This window comes from Physeter macrocephalus, chromosome 13 (assembly GCF_002837175.3).
Source record: "Physeter macrocephalus isolate SW-GA chromosome 13, ASM283717v5, whole genome shotgun sequence".
NCBI lineage: Eukaryota > Metazoa > Chordata > Mammalia > Artiodactyla > Physeteridae > Physeter > Physeter macrocephalus.
This window is the reverse complement of record NC_041226.1, coordinates 978,475-1,006,463: the sequence shown is the minus strand read 5'-3', so window position 1 is coordinate 1,006,463 and position 27,989 is coordinate 978,475. Positions and strand designations below refer to the sequence as shown.

General features: G+C 49.0%; 1 protein-coding gene, 1 long non-coding RNA gene and 1 other non-coding gene across 5 annotated transcripts in view; 1 reads left to right on the top strand and 2 right to left on the bottom strand.

Annotated features, from left to right (window-relative positions):
• Nucleotides 1-2,986: 2,986 nt before the first annotated feature.
• Nucleotides 2,987-10,967, bottom strand: LOC114487501 (uncharacterized). 3 transcript variants are annotated; one of them, XR_008619060.1, is made up of 4 exons: nt 9,944-10,967; nt 5,866-9,646; nt 5,347-5,407; nt 2,987-4,041 (listed from the first exon to the last, which is right to left on the bottom strand). It is a non-coding gene; the product is annotated as an uncharacterized lncRNA (long non-coding RNA). The 3 variants fall into 3 exon arrangements; XR_008619059.1 differs by having other exon boundaries at nt 2,991-4,041; nt 5,866-7,781; nt 9,485-10,967; XR_008619061.1 differs by having other exon boundaries at nt 2,991-4,041; nt 5,866-10,403; nt 10,810-10,967.
• A 113-nt stretch (nt 10,968-11,080) lies between these two features.
• The window catches only part of CRYL1 (crystallin lambda 1), an 87,199-nt gene continuing 70,290 nt past the window's right edge, over nt 11,081-27,989 (top strand). The window contains exons 1-2 of the mRNA XM_024125837.2: nt 11,081-11,198; nt 18,787-18,894. Coding sequence (XP_023981605.1) covers nt 11,149-11,198; nt 18,787-18,894 — 158 coding nt within the window. The 5' untranslated portion in view covers nt 11,081-11,148. The remainder of the gene's footprint in view (nt 11,199-18,786; nt 18,895-27,989) is intronic.
• LOC112065441 (small nucleolar RNA SNORD22) lies at nt 20,620-20,745 on the bottom strand. Its single transcript, XR_002892041.1, has one exon. It is a non-coding gene; the product is annotated as a small nucleolar RNA SNORD22 (small nucleolar RNA).

The window sequence follows — 27,989 nt, the reverse complement described above, 5'->3', positions numbered from 1 at the left end:
ATCCCACATGCCGCGGAGCGGCTGGGCCCGTGAGCCATGGCCGCTGGGCCTGCGCGTCCGGAGCCTGTGCTCCGCAAGGGGAGAGGCCACAACAGTGAGAGGCCCGCGTACCGCAAAAAAAAAAAAAAAAAAAAAAATTTATTTATTTATGTTGGCTGTTAGTTGAAGCACGCAGGATCTTTTTTTAAAAATTTATTTATTTATTTTTGGCTGTGTCGGGTCATTGCACGCAGTCTTTCTTTAGTTGCAGCGAGTGGGGGCTACTCTTCGTTGTGGCGCGCGGGCTTCTCATTGTGGTGGCCTCTCGTTGCGGAGCACAGGCTCCAGGCTCATGGGCTTTCAGTAGCTGTGGCTTGAAGGCTCTAGAGCACAGGCTCAGTAGTTGTGGCACATGGGCTTAGTTGCTCTGCGGCATGTGGGATCTTCCCGGACCAGGGCTCAAACCCGTGTCTCCTGCATTGGCAGGTGGATTCTTAACCACTGCGCCACCAGGGAAGTCCCCTTCATTTTAAATGTTGTAATGAAGCTACTATTTTTAAAATATACTTATTTATTTACTTGGCTGCATCGAGTCATAGTTGTGGCATGCGGGATCTTCCTTGCAGCATGCGTATCTTTAGTTGCGGCAAGGGACACTCCTAATGCAGGGGGGCCCAGGTTCGAGCCCTGGTCGGGGAGCTAGATCCCACACGCCTCAACTAAGAGCTCATATGCCACAACTAAAGATCCTACATGCCGTAACTGAAGCTACTATTTATTAAGCACATGCCTACATCGGCAGACAAAATGTTAAGGTCACATAGCTCATATTACTAAAATATAAGCTCCAGAGAGAACAGAGATTCTTGTTTCCATCACCTCCAACCTGGAGGGCTAGGCAGCAGACAATCACTGCATTTGTGGTGTTTTTCTGGGCAGCAGAGGTGAAAGGTTTTCACAGTGCCTAATAAATTATGAATAAATAAATAAATTTATTAAAAAGAAAAAGATGAGAAAAAAATTTCACTCTACATTTTCAGGCTAATTTGCTTTTAGCTTTTAGGGCAAAAAAAAATGCCATGATAATTTAAAATATTTAACAGGCAGTCGCTGCATTTCACGGTATTTTTCTGGGCAGATGAGGTGAAAGGTTTTCACAGTGCCTAATAAATTACTTATTAGATAAACCAAGTGTTGCCAAGCTGGGGTGGGAATCCAGTGGTGGTAACACCTATGGTGTACTTGAGTAAACTTTTACAAATAAACAGTAACGACTATAAAACTGTGTTATGAGCTCTGATAGTGATAGATCCACAGGACCTCACGTACACCAGGTGTTAGAGACCAAATCGTGGCCTCCAAATTCAAATGTGGAAGCCCTGACCCCCAGGACCTCAGACTGTGACAGTATTTGGAGACGGGGCCTTTAAAGAGGGATTAAGTTAAAAGGAGGCCTCGCGGGTGCTCTTGCCGCCTGGTTTCCTTCACTTCCGGACTCTTCTCACCGCCTCCTCGGCACTCTTCCGTCTTCTCTCTTGCTGTCACTCAGTCTATTTTCCACACTGCAGCCAAAGAAATCACCCTTCAGTGAAAATCTGATCACCTTGTTCTCTGCTCAGAACCTTTTGGTGCCCTCTCTCCCCACTGGCCTTGACCTCTGGACAAAGTCTAAGCTCCATGTTGTGCCTTACAAGGCTCTTCAGGGGTCAGGACACAGGATTCTTTGCTGCAGCCAAGAAAAATCAATTCTTGCTAACTGAAGCAGAAAAGGAATTTTTTGGAACGATATTGGGTAACTCAGGATTGTCGGAGAGGTTGAGGAACAAGGTTTGGAAAAGCAACAGCAGCTCAGGCAGGCAAGGCCCAGCCAAAGTCGTCTCACGGGAGCAAGCTGCCGAAGTCATGACCGACCCTCCCCGTTTGCTCAGGCATACCAGGACCACTTGGTCGCCCTGCTTAGTCTGCTGCTGTGGCCCTGCCATCTCAATACCTTGAGGCCTTCTTGCCGGGGGACGCGCTGTCACACAGCTGTGCCCTGGCACGTACCACTTTACCACTGGACCCCGGTTCCATCATAGCCACTGTGAACCGTTTCTAACCACCCTGCCCTTTGTCCGCCTTCTTCCTGGGTCTGAGCCCCAGATGGGAATGCCAGCTTGCTGTGTGCCGGTCAAAGGCCGTGTTCTGGCTTCCAGGGAGCTCAGACGGAGGAGGGTATCTGCTCCCCGAAGCTTCCTCCCATCCATTTTGGGATCCTCCTAAAATACGAAGGGTGTCAGATGCTGGGCAGCCACCAATGTCCATGGACAAATGTCCACGACACCACCCCTCCCCTTGCCCTCCTCGCCGGCACGTCGTGCCCCGGCCATACTTCCTTTCAAGTCTCTCTCACCTCCAGGCCTTCACAGCACGCTATTCTCTTTTCCTAAAATGATCTTTCCTACTGTCCTCTTAGCCTGGCCACCTCTCTCCAGAAGGCCTTCCCTAGTCGCTGAGTACTACTAGTTTGCTAGGGCAGCTGTAACAAAGTACCACATACCAGGTGGCTTAAAAACAGAAATTTACTTCGCAGTGTGCTGGAGGCTGAACTTCAAGATCAAGGTGTGGGCAGGCGTGGTTTCTTCTGAGGCCTCTCCTTGGTCTGGCTGCTCTCTGCTACCCCCTTCACATGGTCTCCCTCTGGGCATGGCACCCTGTGTGTCCTAATATTCTCCTCGTATGGACATGAGTCACATTGGATGAAGACCCACCCGCAAGGCCTCCTTTTAATTTAATCCCCCATCTCCAAATACTGTCACATTCTGAGGTCCTAGGGGTCAGGGCTTCCACATTTGAATTTGGGGGACACAATTCGTTCCCTAACACCTGGTGTACAGTGGATCTACCACTCTCAGAGCTCATAACACAGTTTTATAGTTACTGTTTATTCATCAAAGTTTACTCAAGTACACCATAGGTGTTACCACCACTGGATTCCCACCCCAGCTTAGCAACACTTGGTTTATCTAATAAGTAATTTATTAGGCACTGTGAAAACCTTTCACCTCATCTGCCCAGAAAAATACCGTGAAATGCAGCGACTGCCTGTTAAATATTTTAAATTATCATGGCATTTTTTTTTGCCCTAAAAGCTAAAAGCAAATTAGCCTGAAAATGTAGAGTGAAATTTTTTTCTCATCTTTTTCTTTTTAATAAATTTATTTATTTATTCATTTTTGGCTGCGTTGGGTCTCCATTGCTGTGCGCGGGCTTTTCTCTAGTTGCAGCAAGCGGGGCCACTCTTCCTTGCGGTGCGCGGGCTTCTCGTCTTGGTGGCTTCTCTTTTGTGGAGCACGGGCTCTAGGTGCTGGGGCTTCATGAAACAGTGAAATTCAGTGCTTTTTACTGTCAGCATTAAGTATTTTTATTGCTCTGTGTCAGCTATATTCAGGGTCTAATAGTAACATTTGTTCGTTCATTCATTCATTCAACTGTAAGAGTCTCATCAATGGGTAAGCCAGAAATAAAGCATTCCTGGCAGATGGAAAAACGTCTGTAAGCTGCACTGTCTAATATGGTAACCATTAGCTGCTGGTATCTATTTAAAATAAAGTTTAAATCAATTCAATATAAGTTTTATTTGTTTTATTTTTGGCTGCGTTGGGTCTTCGTTGTAGTGCACGGGCTTCTCATTGTGGTGGCTTCTCTTTTTGCAGAGCACGGGCTCTAGGCGCGTGGGCTTCAGTAGTTCTGGCACACAGGCTCAGTTGTTGGGGCTCGCGGGCTCTAGAGCTCAGGCTCAGTAGTTGTGGCGCATGGGCTTAGTTGCTCCGCAGCATGTGGGATCTTCCCGGACCAGGGCTCGCACCTGTGTCCCCTGCGTCAGCAGGCGGATTCTTAAGCACGGCGCCACCAGGGAAGCCCTCAATTTAAATCAACTATAAAGTTTAGTCCCTTAGTCTCATTAGCTGCGTTCCACAGGTGTGTGTCGGAGGCCCATGTGCAGAACTTTTCCATCATCACACAAGGGTCTACGGGCAGTGCTGGGAGGATGCAGAGAACATTAAACTCACTTGACTGCACCTGAAAACAGTTGGAATAAACTATAGTTGTTTGTAAGCGCCAAAGCATGATCTAAAGAATCATCAGTGACCTGGTAGTATTTTTTTAAATATGTGTGAGATAAATTTTTCTAAATATCTATAATAATTCAATACAGAATGTTGAGAAATGAATTATTGTTTTTGTTTTTTGTTTTTTTTGGCCATGCCGACTGTCTTGCGGGATCTTAGGTCCCCAACCAGGGATTGAACCTGTGTCCCCTGCGGTGGAAGTGCCGAGTTCTAACCACTGGACCGCCAGGGAATCTCCTAGAAATGAATTATTGTTGTATTTGCATGTGCTCTTCAAAATTCTCCATATGAAGAACTAGATATCACTTCACTGAAACACTGTTAAGTCACCACATTCATTCGGTTCATGTTTGAGTGGGTTTGTTTAATTCCGGGGGCACATGGGGGTGGTTTGGGAAGATGTTAGGTTTTGTCTTTTTGAGGTGGCTTGTATATAACATTGTTGAACTGCGTCAAAAGGCAAGAAAAATCTCTCTTTTTTATTGCAAATGTGTCTCTATCCAGCAATGACTTTGAAAGGGAGATCTAAGTACTTTCTCTACAACCCCAGAAAAGAAAGTCAAGATCTCTCAGGGTGAGGGTCCTACCTGTCCTGCTTGCTTAACTGAGACCCCCTGCTGGTTGACTGAGCCCCTTACCTTCTGTCTTGGTTTCTCACCCTGAGCCTCCTGCCACCCCCAGAATCCTGAGCCCAAGCAGAGATGAAATCCTTGAGTGACATCTTCTCTGAGTGAATTCAGAAATCATCTGGAGGGAATTCCCTGGTGGTCTAATGGTTAGAGCTTTATGCTCTCACAGCTGAGGGCCCGGGTTCAACCCCTGGTTGGGGAACTAAGATCCCACAAGGGGCTGCGCGTGCGGCCAAAAAAAAAAAAAAAAAAAAAAGAGAGAGAAATCATCTGGACAGAAGCCATAGTGATTATAATGGTTATGAAATGCTGAGTTTCTGACAAGGAGCTACGATCTATCTGGACACAGTTACATTCAAGCACACAGATTCCCTAGACGGTATTATACTCATCACAGCCTCCGTCACATGTGGTTGTACAGGTTGTGCACTGCAGAAGGGGGCTACATCTAAGGAGGGGTTATTCACATAATAGGTTTCATAGATTTGCTGCTTATAATAATAATAAAAACAATTTTCCAGAAGATGGCAGTAAAGTATCTTGTTCTAAAACGTCAGTATAGTATGACAATTTTCTGGGGGTGGGAATATAGTGTCTTGAGGAAAAAGTGCCTTTTTCTTACTTACAGAAAGGTGTGAAATGGCTTATCACTTGCTCTAGGTCCTGTAGAAAATCAGCCCTCTATTACTGGCGAAAATGAACAAATGAAGTTTAATAGGTAGAGAAAAGGAAAAAGAATTATCAGGGACATATTTCAAAATTCTAGCTTCCAAAATGCCGACTCTTTGCTAAAATAATAATATCAATATATTATATGTGTTATATAGTATGAATAATATAGTGTAATTTAAGCTTTCCTAGACCTCATGGGACTGTGGATATAAATGTGCTTTATGAAAATAGAGAGGAACCCTTTAGTTTTGAGGTACATGTTTCTGTCTCCTCAAAAGTCTCCCCCCTAAAATACAAACTATCTTCAGTCTTTGGTTTCCCCCCCCAAAATACACATTTTTATAGCAGTTACAAGGCTGTCCCTGAGACCCAAAGTCTCGAACACTAAGCATTACCATGTATGCACAGATCCTTTCTTAACTCAAAAACATAAATACTATGGCCTTTATTCTCTTAAACCTTTATATACTTACTTCTTTTTTTTTTTTAATTTATTTATTTTTGGCTGCATTGGGTCTTCGTTGCTGTGTGTGGGCTTTCTCTAGTTATGGCAAGCGGGGGCTGCTCAGCAGTTGTGGCTCACAGGCTCCAGAGCACAGGCTCAGCAGTTGTGGTGCACGGGCTTAGCTGCTCCGTGGCATGTGGGATCTTCCCGGATCAGGGCTCGAACCCGTGTCCCCTGCATTGGCAGGCGGATTCCCAACCACTGCGCCACCAGGGAAGTCCCTATACACTTACTTCTTAAGAAATATTTTAGGGGGAGGGATAAATCAGGACCTTGGGATGAACACACACACACTACTATATATAAAATAGATAACCAACAGAGACCTACTGTATAGCACAGGGAACTGTACTCAGTATTCTGTAGATAACCTATATGAGATAAGAATCTAAAAAAGAATGAATATATGTATATGTATAACTGAATCACTTTGCTGAACACCTGAAACTAACACACATTGTAAATCAACTACACGCCAATGAAACTAAAATATTTAAAAAAGGAATATTTCAATAATCCAAGTCTTAAAAGTAAATTGGGGTCATTTAAGAGCAGAGCATTTGACCAGATATCCCAAGTGGATCTTCTCGTTGCTAACGACCCTCTAGGCTGAGTGCTAGGTCCACCGATGTTGTCCCATTGGTATCTGAACACTTTCTTGCCTCTGGGCACACAAGCCAACCTGGTACCCTTCCTGCACCAAACATGCATCAACCATTTCTCCATGGAGTGCTGGTTCCTTTTAGTGAAAATGGCATTACAGACCAAGATTTGGGCATTGGGGGTTCAGATCAGATTTGAGATACTGGGTATTGTTAAGCCTGGGCTGTTTCAGCGAGCAGAGCTGGAAAATACCTTTTTTTTTTTCAAGGTGTGAGTTCCTACTGATATTTTCAGTTCAATTCTAACATAACAGCATTCCTCTTTAAACTCTTTGTTTCTATAATTATACCTTATTTTCTTGTATGGTGAAATCTTCCTGCTAAATGAAATCAACATATTTATTTGAGTTGTCTAGAATACAAAGAAAAACGTTAAGAATAGCAATATGATATTGGTGTGAAAAATAAAACGACAAAATGAAGTTCAGAGATTTTCTTGATGGCCAGTAGGCACGTGAAAAGATGCTCAACATCACTAATTATTAGAGAAATGCAAATCAAAACTACAGTGAGGTACCACCTCACACCAGGCAGAATGGCCATCATTAAAAAGTCTACAAACAGGGCTTCCCTGGTGGTGCAGTGGTTAAGAATCCGCCTGCCAATGCAGGCGACAGGGGTTGGATCCCTGGTCGGGGAAGATCCCACATGCCGCGGAGCGACTAAGCCCCTGCGCCACAACTACTGAGCCCCCACACCTAGAGCCCGCGCGCAGCAATGAAGACCCAATGCAGCCAAAAAGAAACAATAAATAAATAAATAATAATTAAAAAAAGAGAAACTTCCATTGAGATGGTTTCATCTTAGAAATGACTGGAAATACACAAGGAATTCAGCCTCTGAAACGTGTCCCAAATTTACCTTAACCATCATCTGGCCCATTTTCAGCGGCTGAACACTTGGTTATACATGCAAGATTTGTAATAAGGAAACTTCGGCTGTGCAAACCCATTCCAATTAATAATACTCGATTTCTAATTATTATTAGAAGCTACATGTTTTCATGGGCTGGATGCAGTTTTAACTTCATCAAGTTAACGGCTTCCTCTTCTGCACCACGGACCTTCCTCTCATACCTGAGTCTCAGGCTACCCAAGTGGAATTTCCAAAGATAAATTAGAATCTCAGGGGACTTCCCTGGCAGTCCGGTGGTTAAGATTCCCCGCCTCCATTGCAGGGGGCACGGGTTCGACCCCTAGTCGGGGAACTGAGATCCCGCATGCTGCGTGGCACGGCCAAAAAAAGAGAGAAAAAAAGAATCTCAGAAACCTGTAACCAAGGTGTATCAAGATCAATTTCAATTAAGCTGATTAAAAGAAATGAGGGAAAAAGGTGTCAGAGATTACACATTTAAACTATCACCAGGAAGTTCGTATGAAAACCTCTCTACAGATTCATATGGATTTCAGACTACCTGGGTTCCAATAGAATTGATTGATAAACACCAGCTGTCAACATTTATACAAGTCAAAATTCCAGTCCGAAACACAGAAACCACCCTAGAAATTTCAGCAGACTATCTATCTCTCTATTTCACTCAACAGAGAATTTAATATGGAGAATTTGTTCTGTCATTCTGGGACTGAAAAGCACCCAGAACGTCAGGAGGGCCGCTACTCCTGGGACTCAGGGATGCAGGAAGATGTCGGGACTAGCAGAGGAGGGGCCTGCGGGGGAGTGGAGCCTCTGAGGGCTGTGAGAGGCTGTGCCTGGGAGGTCGCAAGGCCGGAGGAGGAAGCAGCGGAGGTCACCCGGGCGATTGTTAGGGCGACACTATAGGAGGGTCAGCAAGCCGACTTCCCCTGTGCTTTCTCTCCAGCCCCCTGCTGGTGGACTGTCACAGGAAGCCAGCGTCAGCGTCACACAACAGAATACGTATAGAAGGGTGGAGGAGGAGCAGAGAGACAGCAGTTTAATAATAACTGGCACAGTCTAAACACCCTTCTAAGCACGGTTGACCTCGTATGTCACAACAGTGAAGGCCATGCTTTCTCCTAAGAAGATGCAGCTCTCTCTCCCACAGAGAGGCCCTAACCCTCTCGCCCCAAAGGGAAGAAAGAGCAAGAGCAAGATGGCACCCATCTCTGGGCGACACTCTTGGTGTCCATGTCGAATTTATTTAAGTCTCACCTGAGGATTCTGTGACCTAACGACTAAATTATAACGTTACCCACTACCAACAGCCCTTACAGAAAACAATAAGGGAAAAGGAGGAGGGGGGCAAAAGAAATTAGGTAACACACACACACACACACAAACACACACACAACACACACACACACAAACACACACACACACGCACACACACACACAAACACACACACACACGCACACACACACACAGATAAAAATAAGAAAAAATGAATGGCTGCAACACGCACCACCTCTGTTACTGGTCAGAAGAACATAATGTTCATGACTTCCTTTTCCAACTACGTGTTGCAAGCGTACCCTCATCCAGCATCTCAGCTGATCAAGGTTTTGTGTGGTATTTTTTTCCCTAGGTGGGAGAGGGGTGCGGTGAACCAAACATTTATTCTCGAAGGATATAAATCATCCAAAATCCTACTCCCCACCCAAATCAAGTTTATTGAGGTATATATGTATAACTTACATATAATATCATACACTCATTTAAGCGTATATTTCAAGGAGTTTTGAGAATTTATACACCTGCGTGACAACCACCATAATCAAGATACAGAATACTTCTATCGATGCAAAATTTCCCTTGTGCCCCTCCTGAGGCATCCCCTGCACCCCCAGGCCCAGACAGCCACTCATCTATCCTTACACAGTAGGTTAGTCTTTTCTCGAGTCACGTGTAACTTGAATCACAGGTCTGAGTTTCCTGCTATCTGGAAGTAGAGTGTTCCTATGAGTTTTTTTCATAAGCCGAAATGGGTAAATCAAAGGAGCAGTTACCTTAGGACACGTCTTGCTAAGGGGAGCACAGAATAAATGGAGATGAGGCACAGGCGCTCACAGACACAGTTCAGAGCTCTGGCATCTGACGCTGAGATGCTGAGGGTAGTCTCCGGGGCTGCCCTTGCTTCCCGGGCTGTGCGCTGCCCCTGTAACGGCTCGCTGAAAAACAAAGGCTGAGCACTGTTTTCGCTCTTTGCCTTTTTTCACGACTCCGGTAACTGCCACGAGTCTAGGGACCAGCACCTTCTTAGCAAAGAGCCAGCTAGCACTGCAGAGCAGCGAACAGCCCAGCTGCTGCCACCCCGGGAGCGCGCCCTACAGGGTGCGCACTCCGCACGCGCCTTGACCGGCTTGCTGCCTGCGTGGCTACGGAAACCGCTCAGATCTGGGCTGGGGAAGCCTTGCAGTCTGGTACCCTCAGCACCAGGTGCACCTGACGCTCTCCCAACTACGTACCGCTGTAGCATTTGTGCAGGAAAGAGGTGTGCCTCTGAGAGACTTCATTGCCGACTTGGGAACATTATCAGTCTTCATAATTTCAGCCAGTCTGATGTGCGAAAGACGACATCTTTGTTGTGTCACTTTTCATTCTCTTCTCTAAAGTGAGTTGAGTGCCTTTTCAAATGTTTATTGATAACTTGTGAAATTGCTCTGGCTCTGACATTCATTCCTCTTTTCGCTCCTGACCGGGGAAAGCAGAGGAAGGGCTCCGTGCGTCACCTGAGTCTCAGTGTCACGCGTTTCCGCTCGACAGCTGCCTAATCGTCTTGACCTGGATGACTGGTGTGTCCCCGTTTGTGCTGTGCGGACAGTGTTGTCACGGGACATGTGATGCCCTTTCCTCCGGTCCGTTTCCAAAAAGAGCCAGGGGTGGCGCGGTGACGTTTCCTTCTCCTGGAGCAGAAACCAGCTAGGCCTTTGGTAGGAGGAAACACAGCCTGGCTGCGGCGGGCTCCACAGCCTTGCAGTCTGCTGGACGCCCCTCCACAGCCTTCCAGTCTGCTGGGCGCCCCTCCCCCCGCCCCCCAGCTTTTCTGCCTGCTGTCCCAAGGCTCCTGGGCCTCGGCCTCATCTGCGGAGAAAGGCGGGGTCTTCCCAGAAACGAACTACCAGTGTGAACTCTGCCCTAACCGTCCTCAGCTTAAGGCCTTGAGCTGGTGTGGACGGAAGTGGTGCTAATGTCTTCACACGGGAAGGGGATTCTAGTGATAATTTTGAGGGGTCCTTTAGCGGTCACGCCTTGTCCTGGTCTGGAGGTGTCCCCTCCCCGTGCACCGACTTTAGGGGCGCCGTTGGGAAATGGCCAAAACAAAGTGAGTTACCGGAGTCCGAAGTGGCTGCTCTGCCACCGGGCGTCCAGTCCACGTGGTCCTCCCGGCAGCTCCCCCCGTGCGGGCCCCGGGGCGAGGGGAGGTGGATGCTCCGCGCGCGCGCGCGCGCGCGCGCGCTGGGCCAGACAGCCCCCCTCACCCGACGCTGTGCGAAGCGCCCCGCCTGCCGGGCCCCGAGCCCTGCGCGCCCGCGGGGCGTGGAGAGGGGGAGGCTCCGCCCGCGCCCCACCCACGGGCCAGGCTCCCGGGCCCTGTCGCGGCTCTGGGGCGGGCGGAGCCAGTGCCCGGGTGGCGCGCGCTGCAGCTGTGGGCTTGGGCACCGCGCGGGCCATGGCGTCGCCAGCGTCCTCGGCGCCCGGCGGGGTGGCAGTGGTCGGCAGGTAGGGCTCGAGCCCGCACGGCCGGGAGGGTGGCTGCGGGGCGCGGGCGCTGTCGCCCGGGGGGCTGGCGGCGCGGCTGCGGTGGCCCCGGCGCCTTCCCGGGACCCGGCCGGCCCGGGCGCGGGCGGGGCCGCACTGCGGGGCGCGGCTCCGTTTCGCTCCCGCCGCGGCCCGGCTGCGGGCGGAGTTCGGTGATGCGGCCCCAGCGGGGACAGTGGCGCTTGGCGCTGCGAGTGGACGCAGAGCTGTCGGGCCGCGGGTCCGCACAGGGGTGTTCCCTCGCGTTCCGGCCCCAGCGACGGGCGCGCGGAGGGGCCGGCGCGGCGGGGGGGTCTCGCGCGCTCCGGCCCGAGGCTGTCACCCGGCGAGCCCGCTTGGGGGCGGGGGGCGCGGTCCGCGCGATCCGAATCCGCGCCTCCTACCCCGAGGGCACCCGGGTTCGCCGGGAGCTGTGTGTCAGGGTAGCAGCTTAAGTTCCATGCGCGGTCTTCTGGTTTGTGCTCCATCCCTCTTGTAAAACAACTGCTGTTTTCATTTTTTTAACACAGGCGTCTATGTGCACCTTTCCGTTGGTAAGCCAGCATGGCAGTCTACCCACTTGTCGGTAGTTGCAGTTGGTCGTTAGGCGCACCTCCTGGGTGGCTCAGTGTCCGGTGACGCCGCCGAGGTGCTGGCCTGCCTGACCCCCGTCACAGCCCCGTCCTGAGAACAAGTCCCTGTCCGGGTGTCTCCTTAGAGGCCCCTGAGGATGGAGACAGCACGCTTTGTGTCAGCTTCCTTTACATGGAGAAGTGGAGTTACCTGTGCCTCTGTCCTTTCCAGGCACGTGGGCGTGTGGCCGCCTCCTGAAGGGATATAAAATATAGAAAAAAGTGTACTTTGTCCCGGGCGTGGTGACAATGCTTGCCTTGCACCTTCTGTCCAGGGTCAAGTGTGTATCAACCACGGCCTGGGACCGGTGTCCTGCCGGCACCCGACAATGTTGAGTGGGGTCTGGAGTTGACTGTACAGGTGACCCTTGGACCACTCGCGGGTCAGCGGCGCCCACCGTCCATTCCCACCAGAAAAGTCAGTTTAATTGACAGTCGGCTCCTCCTCAGCTGTACCCAGCCCCAGATCCTGCTTCCCGTAGGATTTACCGTGTAAGAAAGCCTGCGTGTAAGTGGCCCCGCGGTGTCCAGACCCTGTCGTTTCCGGGGTCAACTGCGCCCTTCTCCGGCTCTGGTTCTTGCGGGAAGGAGCTACGAAGGGGAGTCAGTTTACTTCTGATTCCTTGAGGGAGGCTGACAAAAGAATTAGACAAGGGCTGGCGAACTTCATTCACCACACGAATTAGGAGACGGTCCAGTCTCCCCCGCACTTTGTTTTTTTTCTCGGCTGCGTTGGGTCTTTGTTGCTGCGCGCAGGCTTTCTCCAGTTGCGGCGAGCGGGGGCTACTCTTCGTTGTGGTGCGCCGGCTTTTCACTGCGGTGGCTTCTCTTGCTGCGGAGCTCGGGCTCTAGGTACACGGGCTCAGTAGTTGTGGCTCACGGGCTCTAGAGCGCGGGCCCAGTAGTTGTGGCGCACGAGCTTCATCGCTCCGTGGCATGTGGGATCATCCCGGGCCAGGGCTCGAACCCGTGTCCCCTGCATTGGCAGGCGGATTCCTAACCGCTGCGCCACCAGGGAAGTCCCTCCCCCACACCTTGAGCACCTCCGAAAGCAGCCATCTCTGCTTCTGCGGTAGCCCTGCTTTCCTTCCCTTCTTCCTCCCTCCTCCCTGTCCCCTCCTCTCCCCTCTGGTCCCTTTCTCTCTCCCATCTCCCCTCTTGTACCCCTTGCCCCTCTCTCTCTCTCTCTCTCAACCCCAGAGGTCATTCCAAGGGGGATCCATTCAAAAGATGGGCCTGCGGAATGTGAATTAATTGGCTAAAACCTGGTTGAGTTTCATTCTTGGATTTCAACAGACCAAAATATACATATTTCACAGTTTTGGGAACATATTGGGCCATTGTTTTTCCATTTTTTCTTAATAATTAACCAGACTCCCTCCTAAAAGTGCGCGCTAGGAATACAACCCCTATTTAGTTCTTTTCCATTGATCTTTTCGTAAAGGCCCCTCCTCCTCAGGGCACTTAGCTTTCCTGAGAGCGTGCAGGGTGAGCCCCTTCAGAGCAGCGGGCCTGAGAGAGTAAGAGTGTGTTTTTGAAGAATTAAGAAAGGATAGAAAACCCCCTTGGGACCAGGGCTGTGCGAACATTAAAGGGGGAAAATCTGGAAACGGCAGCTTTACAAAATGGCAGTAGAGATGGGTCTCCCGAAGCCATCCTAGCGGTGTTGCCAGGCTTTCGTATCTGGTAGCCCTCAGCTCGCCTTAGAGACCACGGTGTTTCTGAGCCGAAAAGTGACTTCAGAGCTCCGACGTACACTGCATTGTGTTCACTGAGGTTTTAGGCCTTGAGCTTTGAAGGTAGGATCCGTCTAGGAAGGCCAGCGTGGCCGTGTGTTCCTGGTGTGACCAGCCGAGGTCCTTGGACTCTTTAATCATCAGAAATTGCTAAGGTGCCAGAGGAGAAACTCAGGCAAGGCTTTCCTGGGACTCGTGCTGAGGGGGTGTGGGGGGGTGGTGACCTTTTTCCTTACATAGGGCGAGGGTGTGGGCAGATCCACGGGTCCGCCGGAGGGGCGGCTCAAGTGGTCTGCCCGCCCCGCTGGTGGTGCCGTGGGCAGCGATCACGCACGGGACCTTGCTTTTGCCCCCAGCACCTCAGATGAGGGCGTTGGGCCTTTGGCCTTTTTGTATCTTGCTCATAATTTGTCCCCACTGCTCATGCGTGCAGTTATTTTTAGGTCCCTATAGTGTCTTTGTATCTGTAGCTCGAGGAGAGGTGTGTACGCAGGTGCAAGCACTGCGGCAAAGGGTCCCGGGTCTCGGGTCCCAGCCTGTCTCACTGGGGCCCCATGTGCCCTCCTGCTGTCCCCTTTTTCTGGGCACACTCCTTTAGGACTGAGCTCAGGGACCAAGTCCTCCAGGAAAAGTTCTGCTTCTGGGACCCTCCCCTTAGGGTAGAAACTGTGTCATCACCAGTTGTATGTCCCTCATGCCTGGTCCTAGTAGACAGATGTTTGAGCTATTGTAACAGAGATGTGTAGTAGGAAGGCTTGCTAGGCTGTTGTCTTACGTCGGGCTACGCATCCCCTGAACTTGTTTTCATTTATTTTATTCCAGAATTTTACTTTGAGGTGACTACGTACATTCTTTATAAGAAATTTCGTGAGGCATACATTTTTTCCTGCTACTCGTGCATTAAAGCACAAGACACACAGACATACACACAGACGCACAGAGCAAACCCTAGGACGTTCCAGCTGCCTGTTGTCAGCTCAACGCTAAACATGCTTTTCCTAGAAATATTTAATAGCTCTCATCAGCAAATATTCCATAGCCAACTGAGATCAAGACTGTTTTACTTCAACTTTTGCCCAGTAAATAAGTAACCGTAGAATGGAAAAGTACTTTAAAAAGTATCTAGAGTTGGGCTTCCCTGGTGGCGCAGTGGCTGAGAGTCCGCCTGCCGATGCAGGGGACGCGGGTTCGCGCCCCGGTCCGGGAGGATCCCGCGTGCCGCGGAGCGGCTGGGCCCGTGAGCCGTGGCCGCTGGGCCTGCGCGTCCGGAGCCTGCGCTCCGCAACGGGAGAGGCCACGACAGGGAGAGGCCCGCGTACTGCAAAAAACTGTCTAGAGTGGACTTATTCAAAGCTAAGTGCCATTAACGGTGAAATTAGAATTGAACCAATTTTGTTACTTCACTTTTCTCCCTGGCTGCTTTGCTGCCGTGTAACAGAATAAGCTCATCTGCAGCAGCCTTTGAAATACCAATTCAGATCTATGAATTTAGAAGCTCTGAGGCGCGGTGCCCAGCCCTTTTGGCACCAGGGACCGGTTCCGTGGAAGACAGTTTTTCCACGGGCCAGGGGCGCGGGGGGAATGGTTCAGGCGGTGACGGGAGCCATGGGGGACGGCAGATGAAGCTTCCCTCGCTCACCCGCCGCTCCCGTCCTGCTGGGTGGCCCGGCTCCTAAGAGGCCGAGGACCAGTACTGGTCAGCGGCCCGGGGGTTGGGGACCCCTGCTGTAGGGCATTAGTCATAACGGTAAGGACCCACTCTATTCCCCGGGTTTGTAGGGGTTCAGGAAAAGTTAGCAAGATGTCCCTGGCTCTAAGGCCAGGAAGCTAATTGTATCTGGGCCCAAAGTAAGGTGGTGCTGGGGCCCAGAAAGCCGTGGGACAGTGGGGAGCCGGATCACTTCCGTCCTGGGCTGTGAGCCTGATTTTGCACCTCTCTCCGGGGTCTGGCTGTGACTCCCTGCCGCACCCGTTCACGTGTGTCCGCCCTCCTGCCCGCGCCTGCGCACCGCGGTGTCCCCAGCGTTATTATCTTTCAGCCCCAGTACCTCATGCTGACGTACGGTTTCCAGAGTTTAGGCCCAGCTTTAAGGAGGTGGGGGCTCGGTCCTCTTCAAGCACAGGGTGCTGGTGGCCACTTCGTGACGTCATCGGTGACTGACGGCTGGGGGAGGGGTCCCCCAGGCGTGGGCTTTATGTCTCGGTCCCTCCTCTGGAGGAGTATAGGCCATGCAGACCTTGAAACCCACGACAATAAAAATAAACTGACTTTGCCTTTAATGCCCGTTGTATGGAATACAACTCATCTCGCCCCAACTTTTTATTATGAAAATTCTCAAACACAGAAGAGTCGAAATACAGAAAAAAGAATACCCACATACCCACCTCTGTATTCAACAGTGGTTAAAAAATGTGCTCTATTTGCCTTTTCTGTATGTGATTTATTTAACCAATTCTGAATATCAGAAGGTTAGTTTTTACTTTTTTGCTAGTACAAATTCTACCGTGAGCAACTATTTTTGTGCATTGCTTATATTAACCTAAGATAGATTCTGGAAGTAGAAGCCCCGGGAGCTGGTGAGGGGGCGTCCCCGTCCCCTCACCAGCGCTGAGCGTGGTCAGCCTCCGCCATCGGATCGGCATTTTACCTGCTATCGTTGAACCAAGGCGGTAAAGTATGTTTTCCAGTTAATTTGTCCACGTACTTTATTCAGGTTCCTCCCTCTTGTTTGGCGTGTCCATCTTTTACTTTTGAGTCTGTACAACTTTTTGTGTGTCTATCTATTAAAAATATGACTTCCTTTCGGACGTTTGTCTTATGTTGATTTTTTTAGCCATCAACAAAGTTACGAAGATCAGCTAGTTTACCTGGCAGCCAGTATTCAAACAGGAGCATCATGGCGGCCTAGAGCGTCGTGAAACATCTTCGATGGGAAGGTTGGAGGCAGTAGCATGAGGTCTGTCTCCCAGTGCATTTGTGGATGAGGAACCACAGCCTCTGGGAGATTGACACGTGACTGACGTCTGTGTGAGCCCAGCCTGGGGGCATAGTTGGGGATGAACTGGGTGTCCCAGTGCCAAACTAAATACAAGGATAAATGATTGAGTTATAGTTCTAGACATCGTTTAAGTTGCTACTGCCCCTCAGACCAATAATGCAAGCCACAAACGCAAGCAAGCCATGTGCATAATTAAATTTTCTAGTAGTTACATTAAGAAAGTAAAAAGAGACAGGTGAAATTAACTGTAATATATTTTATTTAACGTAATATTTCCAAAGTGTTATTGTTTCAATGAATAATTGATATAAAGATTATTAATGAAATAGTTTACATCATTTTGGGGGGCAGTCTTCAAAGCCCAGTATGTTTTTACAGTTGCAGTGCATCCCGCTTCAGACCAGCCAGTTGTTGGCCGGTCAACTGGGGTGACCAGCATGAGTGGTACTGGCCTTTTCCTGGGCCTTACAACTTGGGGGGAGAGAGAGAGAGAGAGAGAGAGAGAGTGCGCGAGAGAGTGAGTGTGTGTGTGTGTGTGTGCGCGTGTGTGTGTAGAGGACGAGGATGTCTTCATGCAGGACTATCTCGTTCAGACTCTGGCTTGTGCTCTGCAGGGTTTCTTTCTTCCTCCTATGCTCTAGAACAGCTCTGCAGAGATGGGAATGTTCTGTTCACCCCTGCTGTCCAAGGTGGTGGCCACGATCACATGTGCCATCAAGTACTTTGAAACGGGTCTCTACTGTTGACAGACTGATTTTCAAATTTAATTCTTGTTAATTTAAACAGTTGCACGTGGCCGGGGTCCACCTGATTGGACAGTGCGGGTCTAGGGCACTGAGGGTTTAACAGAAAATTTGTCCCTACATAACATGTAAGTCTGCATTATTTCATAGTGTGGAAGAATCTGGAGTACAGCCTGCTGTGTAATGCTGCTCCCTGCTCCAAAGTTGAGTAGAGATGGTTTTCGTTGTTTGCACTCGGCATTTGGGACCAGTGGCTTCACGGAGATACCTTGAAACCAGACAGTGGCCCCTCTCCAGGCTGCCTGGTTGGATTAGGGGCTGAGCGCCTGGGACCGTGGAAGGATTTTGGTCAAGAGGAGGCCTGCTATGCTCCTCTCAACCACTCTGAGGCTGGGAATGTTTCTGAACCTGAACTGTAGATTCGCTGAGTTGGGGGGAGGCAGGCTGGGGGGCCGGAGCGGGGAGAGTCCTCCCTGGAGCCCATCCCCGGGCTGCTGCTCTGGGCCCCCTCCCCCAGAGCTGCTCACACAGTCACCACGGTGAAGCCTGTGGACTGTCTGTTCCATCTACCGGGAAACTAATGATGTGCTTTGCTACCGTTCCCCGAATGCTGGGGAGACAGAGACTCGGGGTCAGAGACAGAGGGCTTCAGCGATCACAGCAGGCCAACAGCTGAGCACCCCCTTTGCAATGGCTCCCTTTCCCCCCAAGTCCCACGGGGCGACGTCAGGGGGTCCAGGTGGATCCCTGCAGATTCACTGAGGATGCTTCAGGGGAGGGACGCTGAGCCCGCTTGCTTCGTTGGAGATGATATTAGAAACCAAGGTTTGGGTGCTATGCATTCATTTCTTTTCCTTAAATTAAAAAATATATTTATTTATTTGGCTGCGCCGGCTCTTAGCGGCAGCATGTGGGATCTTAAGCTTCAGCGTACGGACTTCTTGCGGCCTGCACGTGGGATCTAGTTCCCTGACCAGGAACCGAACCCGGGCCCCCTATACAGGGAGCACGGAGCCTTACCCACTGGACCGCCAGGGAAGTCCCGAGATGTGAACGGTTTTTATGTTGCCTCAAGTGCTGGTGGTGGTAGCAGAAATTATTTACTGGAGGAGGAGAAGGAAAATGCTGTCTCTCTCCTTCAGATTCAGTGACTTGGCTGACAGTGGTCAGTTGGGGGTCCCCAGGGGGGCCTTTCCCCTGGACTCCCTGCCTCCTCCCTGCTGGGGTTTTGGTCTCAGCCACGCTCCCCGCGGGGTCTGGACGTGCCCTGGAGTGAGGACTCAGGAGCTCTTGCACGGAAGCAACAGTTTAAGTAGATGCCGCTGTCAGAATGTGTAGTTTTCAGATATCAAAGATTTTAGGAATGCGGTGCCGTGTAATTTGAAACTTTCCTCCTGGGCCGGAATGGAAACGCTCCATTTTCAAGCTAACGGGTGGCCTCTCAATTTCTTTCCCTGCAGTGGCCTCATCGGGCGAAGCTGGGCAATGCTGTTCGCCAGCGCAGGCTTCAAGGTGAAACTGTACGACATGGAGCAACGGCAGGTAACATATGCCCTGGACAGCATCAGGTGAGTCCTCTGCACCTGCGGAGGAATCCCGCGGCCCATGGCCTCGGGTGATCTTGTTTCCCGTGTCCTCAAGGCTGTAAGTCCTGTGATTTCACTCTCCTCTGCTGTCGCAGCCTTGGAGCGGTGAAGGCCAGGCTGATGGAGAATGGGATTCACACCAAAGCAGGGGCTCAGATTATGAGGACACAGGACTTAGGGCGGTGAAGACGTGTGAGGGGAGTGCAGGAACTGAGCGTAGACCCTCAGCTTCCAGCCCGAGTGAGTCAGGGAGCTGCTCTCCTGTGTCACACGCCCTGGAGCTGCGTGGACCCCACGCCTCGGTAACAGAGGTCCCGAGGTTTGTTCTGACCTGTTGCTCTGACATGGCAGGACCAGAATTAACTGTGATCAGTATTGTTTAAGGCATGAGAGTAGGCGGACTTAGCAAATGCCGAGCGCTAAGCCGGCAGAGGGTGGAGTGTTAGGGGCGATCCCAGGAAGAGGACGAATAGGAACCAAAAGGGAAAAGGCCAAGACCGGGAGTCCAAAGACAGAAGAACCAAAACTAATTCATGCCCCGCCCTCCCCCAAGATACCATCACTAATCACGGTTCCCTCTGGGGCCTGGTTTATTCGGTAGCTACTCTCCTCCTTTGGGGCATAGCCACGATGTTACCTTGAACGTGCATTTTTGTGTAACAGAAGATGCTTTATCGTTGACTCTTTGAAAAGACTAATATATAGGGTATGATGTCAGGCTATAGGCATCAAGAAATTATATCCCTTAGCCCAACTTTGCTGTGTTACAGGTGAGAACCCAAAACCCAGAGACGTCAAGTCGCTTCTTACATAGAGTAACATGTGGCCAGTGACAAGATGAAACATCAGTCTGAAAAACATAAGCAAACAAAAGAAACAAAAACCAAAAAAGGAAACAACCACTATAAAACTAAACACCCCCTAGTGCGTTGTTGTTCTGTACTGTATGCAAGGAAGGGGAATTGGCATACGGACCTCTGTGTTCCAGGCACGTGCTATTAGCCAGGGACACATAGATGAACAAGACAGAGCTAGTCCTTCCCACCAGGGTGCTTATAGCCTAGTAATCTTACTGCATTAATCCTCATAGTGAACCCCATGGGGTGGATGTTACCGCCATATATATATATTTTTTAAAATAAATTTATTTATTTGTTTTTGGTTGCTTTGGTTCTTCGTGGCTGCGCGCAACTTTCTCTAGTTGCGGCAAGCAGGGGCTCCTCTTCGGTGCGGTGCGTGGTCTTCTCATTGTCGTGGCTTCTGTTGTTGCAGAGCACGGGCTCTAGGCACACGGGCTTCAGTAGTTGTGGCTCTCGGCCTCTAGAGCACAGGCTCAGTTGTTGTGGCGCACGGGCTTAGCTGCTCCGCGGCACGTGGGATCTTCCCGGGCCGGGGCTCGAACCCGTGTCCCCTGTATTGGCAGGTGGATTCTTAACCACTGTGCCACCAGGGAAGCCCTTTTTTCTTAAAAAAAAAAAAAAAAAAAAAAAAAAGCAAAACTTTTATTTCGAAAGGCTGAAATGATTGTATGCTAATTTGAACAGGTGGGTTGTATAAGAAAATTCCATTTTTGATATCCTCCAAGAGTTGGATTCCATTATGTGTGCTTTGTTCTTTCTTCAGACCTAAAAAAAAAAAAAAAAAAAAACAACTGATTTTTCAACCAGTAATTTATTCCCTCCTTTGCCTTGTTTAGAAATTCTTATGATCCCTCAGACAGTTCCATCTGGAACAAGTTTTCCTCTTATCCCCCAGCCAGCCCCAGTGGGTTCACCTTTACAGGCTCTGGGACTAGGACAGGAGGTTAGACGTGTGAATGTTTCTTCACTGGGAAGTTACTGCCATATTTTATGCGAAAACTTAGGTCTGTGAATGGTCAGGAACCCACTCAAAGACATAGTGGGACACAGAGTCCAGCCGTGGTTTATCTGACAAGGCCAAGGACAGGCATCTTCAGCATTTCTCTATACTGTTTGTTTTATAGAGATTCTGCAAGCATTACTTTCCATGTTAAATATATACAAAAGAACAGGTCACTTATACTAGTTTATGAAGACTGGAATAAAACAAACGTTCATGAACTTGAGGTCTAGGGTAGTATTATCAATACCCTGTGTCCACCTTTTAAATCTGAGCCCCATCTTCCTTCATTTTGTATCTACCATTACCTTGCCTAAAAAAAAGTCGTATCATATATTTGTTTCCCTAAACAACATATGGTTAAGTTTTGCTTGTTTTTGTGCTTTATAAAAATATTTTTGTGAGATTCACCCATGTCATTGCTTATAGCTGTAGTACATCTATGTCCATTGCTATATAATATTCCACTGTGTGACTTTGCTGTTATTTATTTATATTTTATCCTGATGAACGTCATAGCTGTTTCTAGTTGGGGGCTAATGTAAACAATGCTGCATTATTATCCTTTCGTATGTCTCCCGGTGCTTAAGTGCAAGAGTGTCCACAGGGTACATACCTAAGTGTGAGATTGCTGGGTCTGTTTTCCTTCTGGGATTCTGATTATATGTATATCGAGCCAACTCATTCTAGCCTTCAGATCTTTTAAAGTCTCTTTCAACTTTCCATCCCCCTCTCTCTTTGCAGGACATTCTGGGTACATTCTTTAGATCTTCCTTCCAGTTTACTAATTCTAGTTTTAGCTATGTCTAATCCGTTATTTAAACCATCCACTGAGTTTATTTCAGTAATTAAATTTCCATTTTAAAAGTTCTATTTGCTTCTTTTCCAAATATACCTGCTCATTTTTAGTAGTTTCGCATTGTTTGCGATTGTTTGTGGTTCCATTTTTCAAACCTTCGAGCGTTTAATACATGATTGCTTTATATTATATATCTGATAATTCCAATACCTGGGGTTGTCTTAGATCAGGTTCCTCAGAACCAGAACCTGAGACAAAGATTCCTGGGCCAGTGATTTATTAAGAAAGTGCTTCTGGGAGAAACCAGTGAGGGACTGGGGTCGGGGTAAGGAAGACAAAGGTAAGATTTGGGGAGGAGATCCAGCCTCAGCGAGTTTGCATTGGCGTCCTGGAGCATAAAGTGCTCTGCAGAGTTTTCATCCCTGGAGGCTAGGGAGCTGCTTTCACACTCCTGCCTGGGTGTGACTCCCAGGCTTCTGGGTCCAGGGTGGTGCCCTGAGGGAGGGGGCAGCGAAGAATTCACAAGCTGGGGGGATGGGCTGGCAAAGGGAATTCGGGGAGATCTGGGGGATCCCCCGTGCCTCCACTGCAGAAATAATTGGGGAGTTTGAGGTAAAAACATGGCTTTCCTGACGTATTCCCACTTTCATTCATTCAAAAACCCTGACTGAGCACATCCTGTGTGCTGGGCACGCAGGCTGGAGATTAAGTGGTAAACACAACAGACTAAGACCCCGAACCTCGAGGGGAGGGGAGCGGAGGGGGGCGGACAGTCCAGAAGGAGTCACTGGCGTGCTTGGTGTCTCAGCATCAGCTCTGGCAAACCAGGCGACCGGCCAAATCCGGGCTGCGGTGTGTTTGGTGTATCCTGTGAGCTAGGATTGGCTTTTACGCTTTTAAGGATTATAAAATAAAAAAGAAGAAGAGTATGTAACAGAGACCTCATGCGGCCACAAAGCCTGAAATATCCCTATGTGGCCCTTTACACAAGAATTGCTCGGCCCACATGTTTAATAGTTGAGATTCTGGTTTCCACTCCTGACGTGTGGGTTTTCCCAGACCAAGCAGTTCTCCCACCCCAGTTGCGCGTCCTACGACTCAGCTCAGTTCTGAGATGCCATCAGGCTCCGCAGGTGAGGGACTCGGTCCCGTGAGCCCCTCGATCCAGATGCCAGTTAAGCCCAGTTGTCACCTGTGCTCCCGTCCTGTGGATCAGAGGTTCCCACAGCCCCTTCCTTGGGTTTGCTTAACTGGCTAGAGCGGCTCACAGGCCCGGGAGACTAGCTACTCACTAGATTTCTGGTTTATTACCAACGGTGTTAGGGCTACAAATCAACAGCCAGATGGGGACACATGGAGGGGCGTGGAGTTTTCCTGCCCTCTGGGTGCCCTCCCCCGAATCTCCACCTGTTCACCCTGGAGGCTCTCTGGACCCCTTCTTTGAGTTTTATGGAGGCTTCATCATTTAGGCACTGTTGATTAAATCCATTAAATCATTGCCCGCTGGTGACAGAACTCACTCTCCGCTCCCAGGTCAGGGGCAAGACTGTAATTACTGGGGCGGTGCCACCGGCAACCAGCCCCTATCCTGAGGTGCTTGCAAAAGTCACCTCGTTAACATAACAAAAGACACCTTTGTTGCTCTCTTCACAGGAAATTCCAAGAGTTTTTAGGAGTTCTGTGCCAGCTCTGTGAAGACCAACTACATCTTTCTTCTTGTAAGTCACAATATCACAGTAGTAGTAGGTGTGCTAAGAAGAAAAATAAAGTTTGCGGTGGTTTATCACGGTAGGGGTGGGAAAATGTCCCCTTCTTCCCTTCTAGGTTCTTTGGCTGGTCTGATAATTAAATTGATATAAGGCAGATTAACAGGAGAAAAACAGATGTAATTACGTACATAGGGGAGCCCCCTAAAGCCATTAGGACTCACAAGGCTTAGCCGGGCAGCTGAGGCTTCTATAAATCTTGCCTGGGCGGGACGTCAGGATACAGAGGAGGGAAGGCCTCTCCCAGGAAGGAGAGGAGACCTTGGGATAGCAAAGGCTGCCCTGTTGTGCAGGTGTTTCTCAGGTAAAACTGTCTCTTCCGGGCTTCCCTGGTGGCGCAGTGGTTGAGAATCTGCCTGCCAATGCAGGGGACACGGGTTCGAGCCCTGGTCTGGGAAGATTCCCCACATGCCGCGGAGCAGCTGGGCCCGTGAGTCTGCGCATCTGGAGCCTGTGCTCCGCAACAAGAGAGGCTGCGATAGTGAGAGGCCGGCGCACCGTGATGAAGAGTGGCCCCCACTCAATGCAACCAGAGAAAGCCCTCGCACAGAAACGAAGACCCAACACAGCCATAAATAAATAAATAAAATTTAAAAAACAAAAAAACAAAAAACTGGAGAGTCTCAGGTTTCTCTCATAGGCCTTTAAAAAAAAAAACAAACAGAAAAACAAACAAAAAAAACAACTGTCTCTTCTGACCCAGGCCCCCTTTCGAATGTAAATTTAGGCAGTTGAGGGGGAAGGAAAGAGACTTTCCTGAATCTGCTGGGTTTTGATTGCTTTTATCTCAAAACAATCCTTGTGCCAAGGTGGCATATTTTGGGGTGAAAAAACCTGCTCCCCTTCGTTGCCTTGTGTGTTTGGTGATCTCTGAGCTCCAATGAGTTTGGCCCTAGTCTCAGACACAGGCCCCTCGTGCATGTACCCTTAGGGCAACCCTGCCTTGTGCTGGTTTCAGTTCTTTTATTTTTTTTAGTTGATAAATCTTTTTTAAAGGAAACAGCTCCTTTTTATTTCCTACGTTTTCTCTTTTTATTTTATTTATTTATTTTAAAAATATTTATTTATTTATTTGGTTGCACCAGGTCTTAGTTGTGGCAGGCGGGCTCCTTAGTTGCAGCTCACTGGCTCCTTAGTTGCAGCTCACTGGCTCCTTAGTTGCAGAACATGGGCTCCTTAGTTGCAGCTCCAGGGGTCCTTAGTTGCAGCTCGCCAGCTCCTTAGTTGTGGCATGCAAACTCTTAGTTGTGGCATGCATGTGGGATCTAATTCCTTTAGAGCAGTTTTAGGTTCACAGCAAAACTGAGGAGAGCCATAGAGCTTTCCAGTGTTCCCCCAAGCCCTAAACACATGCACAGCGCCCCCATTGTCAACATCCCTCACCGGATGGTACATTTGTTACAACTACAATGACACATCATCATCATCCAAAGACCATAGTTAATATCACAGTTCACTCTTAGTGTTGTACAGTGTCCCCTACATACGAGCCTTCAAGTTGCAAACGTGTGTTTGCATGTCCAATCACGTAAGTTAGTTCTCCTGTCTGGCGTACACCGTCACGTGTGTGCATCCTCTACGAGTGGACAACCACTGTGTTTTTGTGTACCTTACTGTACAGTACTGTCTAGAGTACAGTAGCACAGTATCTTTATTTCAAGCCCAGGATGTCCGGAAGCAAGCGTAAAAGCAGCGGTATATATAGCTGATTGTGTTAGTTGGGTACCTAGGCTAACCTTGTTGGACTTATGAACAAATTGGACTTATGAACGTGCTCTTGGAATGGAACTCGTTTGTATGTAAGGGACTTACTGTACATTCTGTGGGTTCAGACATATGGACATGTATCCACCATTATAGTATCATAAGGAAAAGTTACTGCCCTAAAAATTCCCTGTGTTATCAAATGAAACTTCATGTGCCTGATACACAGTGAGGCCCAACAAACCAAAATGTCAGAGTATGGAGCAGAGAAAGGTCTACTGCAGGGCCAAGCAAGGAGAACAGGTGGCTTGTGCTCAAAAGACCCCAACTCCCCAGTGGATTTTAGGGAAAAGTCTTCAGTAGGCAAAATTTGGGGTGAGCGCTTCAGGGTGTGTGACTTCCTTCTGATTGGTTGGTGGGGAGTTAAGAGGGCGGAGCTCCAGGAATCTTGTGCTCAGCCTGAAGTTACCATCCTCCACCTGGGTTCTGCAGAAGAGCTCGGACAGGTATTGCGATGTGTATTCCTTGAGGAGGAGGAGGGACCCCGCCCTAAGGCTGCGCTATTTCTTGGCTGCTCCTCCCCGGTCTCCGCATCCCCTCCCTTCTCCCGATCAGCAACTGTTTGAATCTGCCCTTTGGAACTCAGGGAAGGTCATGGAGGCTGAACCCTTTTTCCTGCCAACAAGAAAAGGGGACACAAAAAGGCTTTTGTACGCAGGAGGGCCCCGCAGGGTCCTGCTCCATTTCACCTGTGCTCCCTCCTCCTAAGCCCTTGTCAACCACTGAGCTTTATACTGTATCAGTTTGGACTCACACAGTCTGTAGCCTGTTCACATGGACTTCTTTCATTTAATAATATGCACGTAGGTTTTCCCCATGTCTTTTCATAACTCATTCCTTTCAGCACTGAATAATACTCCATTGTTGGGATACACCGCAGTTTATTTATCCATTTACTTACCAGAGGACATCTTGGGCGCTCCCACATTTTGACAGTTATGAACAAAGCTCCTATAAACAAACATCCACGCAGGTTTTTGTATGGACATGTTTTCAACTCCTAAGGGTAAATACCAAGGAGTACAATTGCTGAATCATATGGTAAGAGTATTTTTTTAATAGATTTCCCTTTTTAAAAAAAATAAATTTATTTACTTATTTATTTATTTTTGGCCGCGTTGGGTCTTTGTTGCTGCACGCGGGCTTTCTGTAGTCGCGGTGAGCGGGGGCCACTCTTCATTGCAGTGCGCAGGCTTCTCATTGCTGTGGCTTCTCTCGTTGCGGAGCACAGGCTCTAAGCACGCAGGCTCAGTAGTTGTGGCTCGTGGGCTCTAGAGCGCAGGCTCAGTAGTTGTGGCGCACGGGCTTAGTTGCTCCGCGGCATGTGGGATCTTCCTAGACCAGGGCTCGAACCCATGTCCCCTGCATAGGCAGGTGGATTCTTAACCACTGCACCACCAGGGAAGCCCTAGAGTGTTTTTAAAACGTCAAAGGAACAAGGCAGCACAAAGAACTTAGTATTTAATTTAGTGGAGGATGAAAAAAAATTGATAGTTAATCTAAGAAAGAAGTGGAAAATTTTATTTGAGCCGACCTGAGGATTATAACCCAGGAAGCAGTCTTTCAGAAAGTCTGAGGATTGTTCCTCCTGTTAGAGGTCAAAGCACAGTTGTGTAAGTTTTGGGGATGAAGGGTTATATGTCAAATATGTATATTTGTTACTGAACTCACTGCTCAAAAGCCAGTACTGGAGAGACCACTGATGGTTGGAAAGGAAAGGTTGCTTTATTCAGGAGGCCAGCAACCCGGGGAGAAGGTGGGGTCATGTTAAAAAAAAAAATAATCCAAAGATTCTCCTCAACCATGAAATTAAAGGGAGAATCACTGGGGGAGGGGGTCAGAGTCTTCCTCACCTCCCACTGTGTACAGACTTTCTTCTGATTGGTTGGTAGTGAGTAAAGGGCGGGGCTCCAGGAATCTTGAGCTCAGCCTGAAGTTGCCATCCTCCACTGAGTTGGGGCCTTAGTTCCCGTAGAAGAACTCAAGGTATTGTGATGTACATTCCTTGAGGGGGAACCAGGACCCTGCCCCAAGGCTGCATTACTGTTTCTTGACCGCTCCTCCCTTTTCTCCGAATACCCTCCCTTCCCTGATTAGCAACTGTTTGACTCTGCCCCTTGGAACTCTGGGAAAGTCAAGGAGGCTGAATGAAGCCTGTTTCCTACAAAGGAGAAACGGGGAGGGGCATGGAAAGGACTTGTACCCCACAGGGTCCTGCTCCGTTTCCTGTTGACAGTTTACACAATCCAGATCTGAACATACTAAGACCATACAAACACGGTGGGTCGTCGTGACCCCAGACAAGATTCAGAAGGAAGGTTCTCTCCTAAGGAGCTCTGGTTAATTCAGATGCACAAGCACTCAAGGGGAGGCAGGAGGCCCAGCTGGGCAGAGAAAAGTTTTATGTTTAAGTTTTCCTTGAAATTTACAAATAAAATTTACAAATTAAATTTATAAATAAATTCATAAATTAAATTTGTAAATAAATTCGTAAGTAAAATTCCTTGAACTATGACTTTTATTTCATCAAGGTGATGTAGGGAGCAATAGGAATTTATTGTCAGTGTAACAACCATTAAGGGGAATACAGTGTAAAGAACTCTGAGGAATTTATGGCATTCCTCAGTGGGTAAAATTACACCGACTTTGATAAATTTATCTTTTGTTCCCACATTAGTGGTTTGTCTGAGTCGGGGCACAGGGAGTCCCTATGGGGACGGTAGTGACAGCCGTGCGGGGCCTCACATGCTGGGCTTTTACTTGGTTTTCTGGCAAGCGTGTTGGTGGAGGCAGTTTGGAGCTGAGAGTTTAGCTCCGCAGCAGGCCCAGGGTTGGAGAGAAGCCCAGCCTGGAGAGGCGACCCTGAGCCAGCCCGGTGCGGGCTGCAG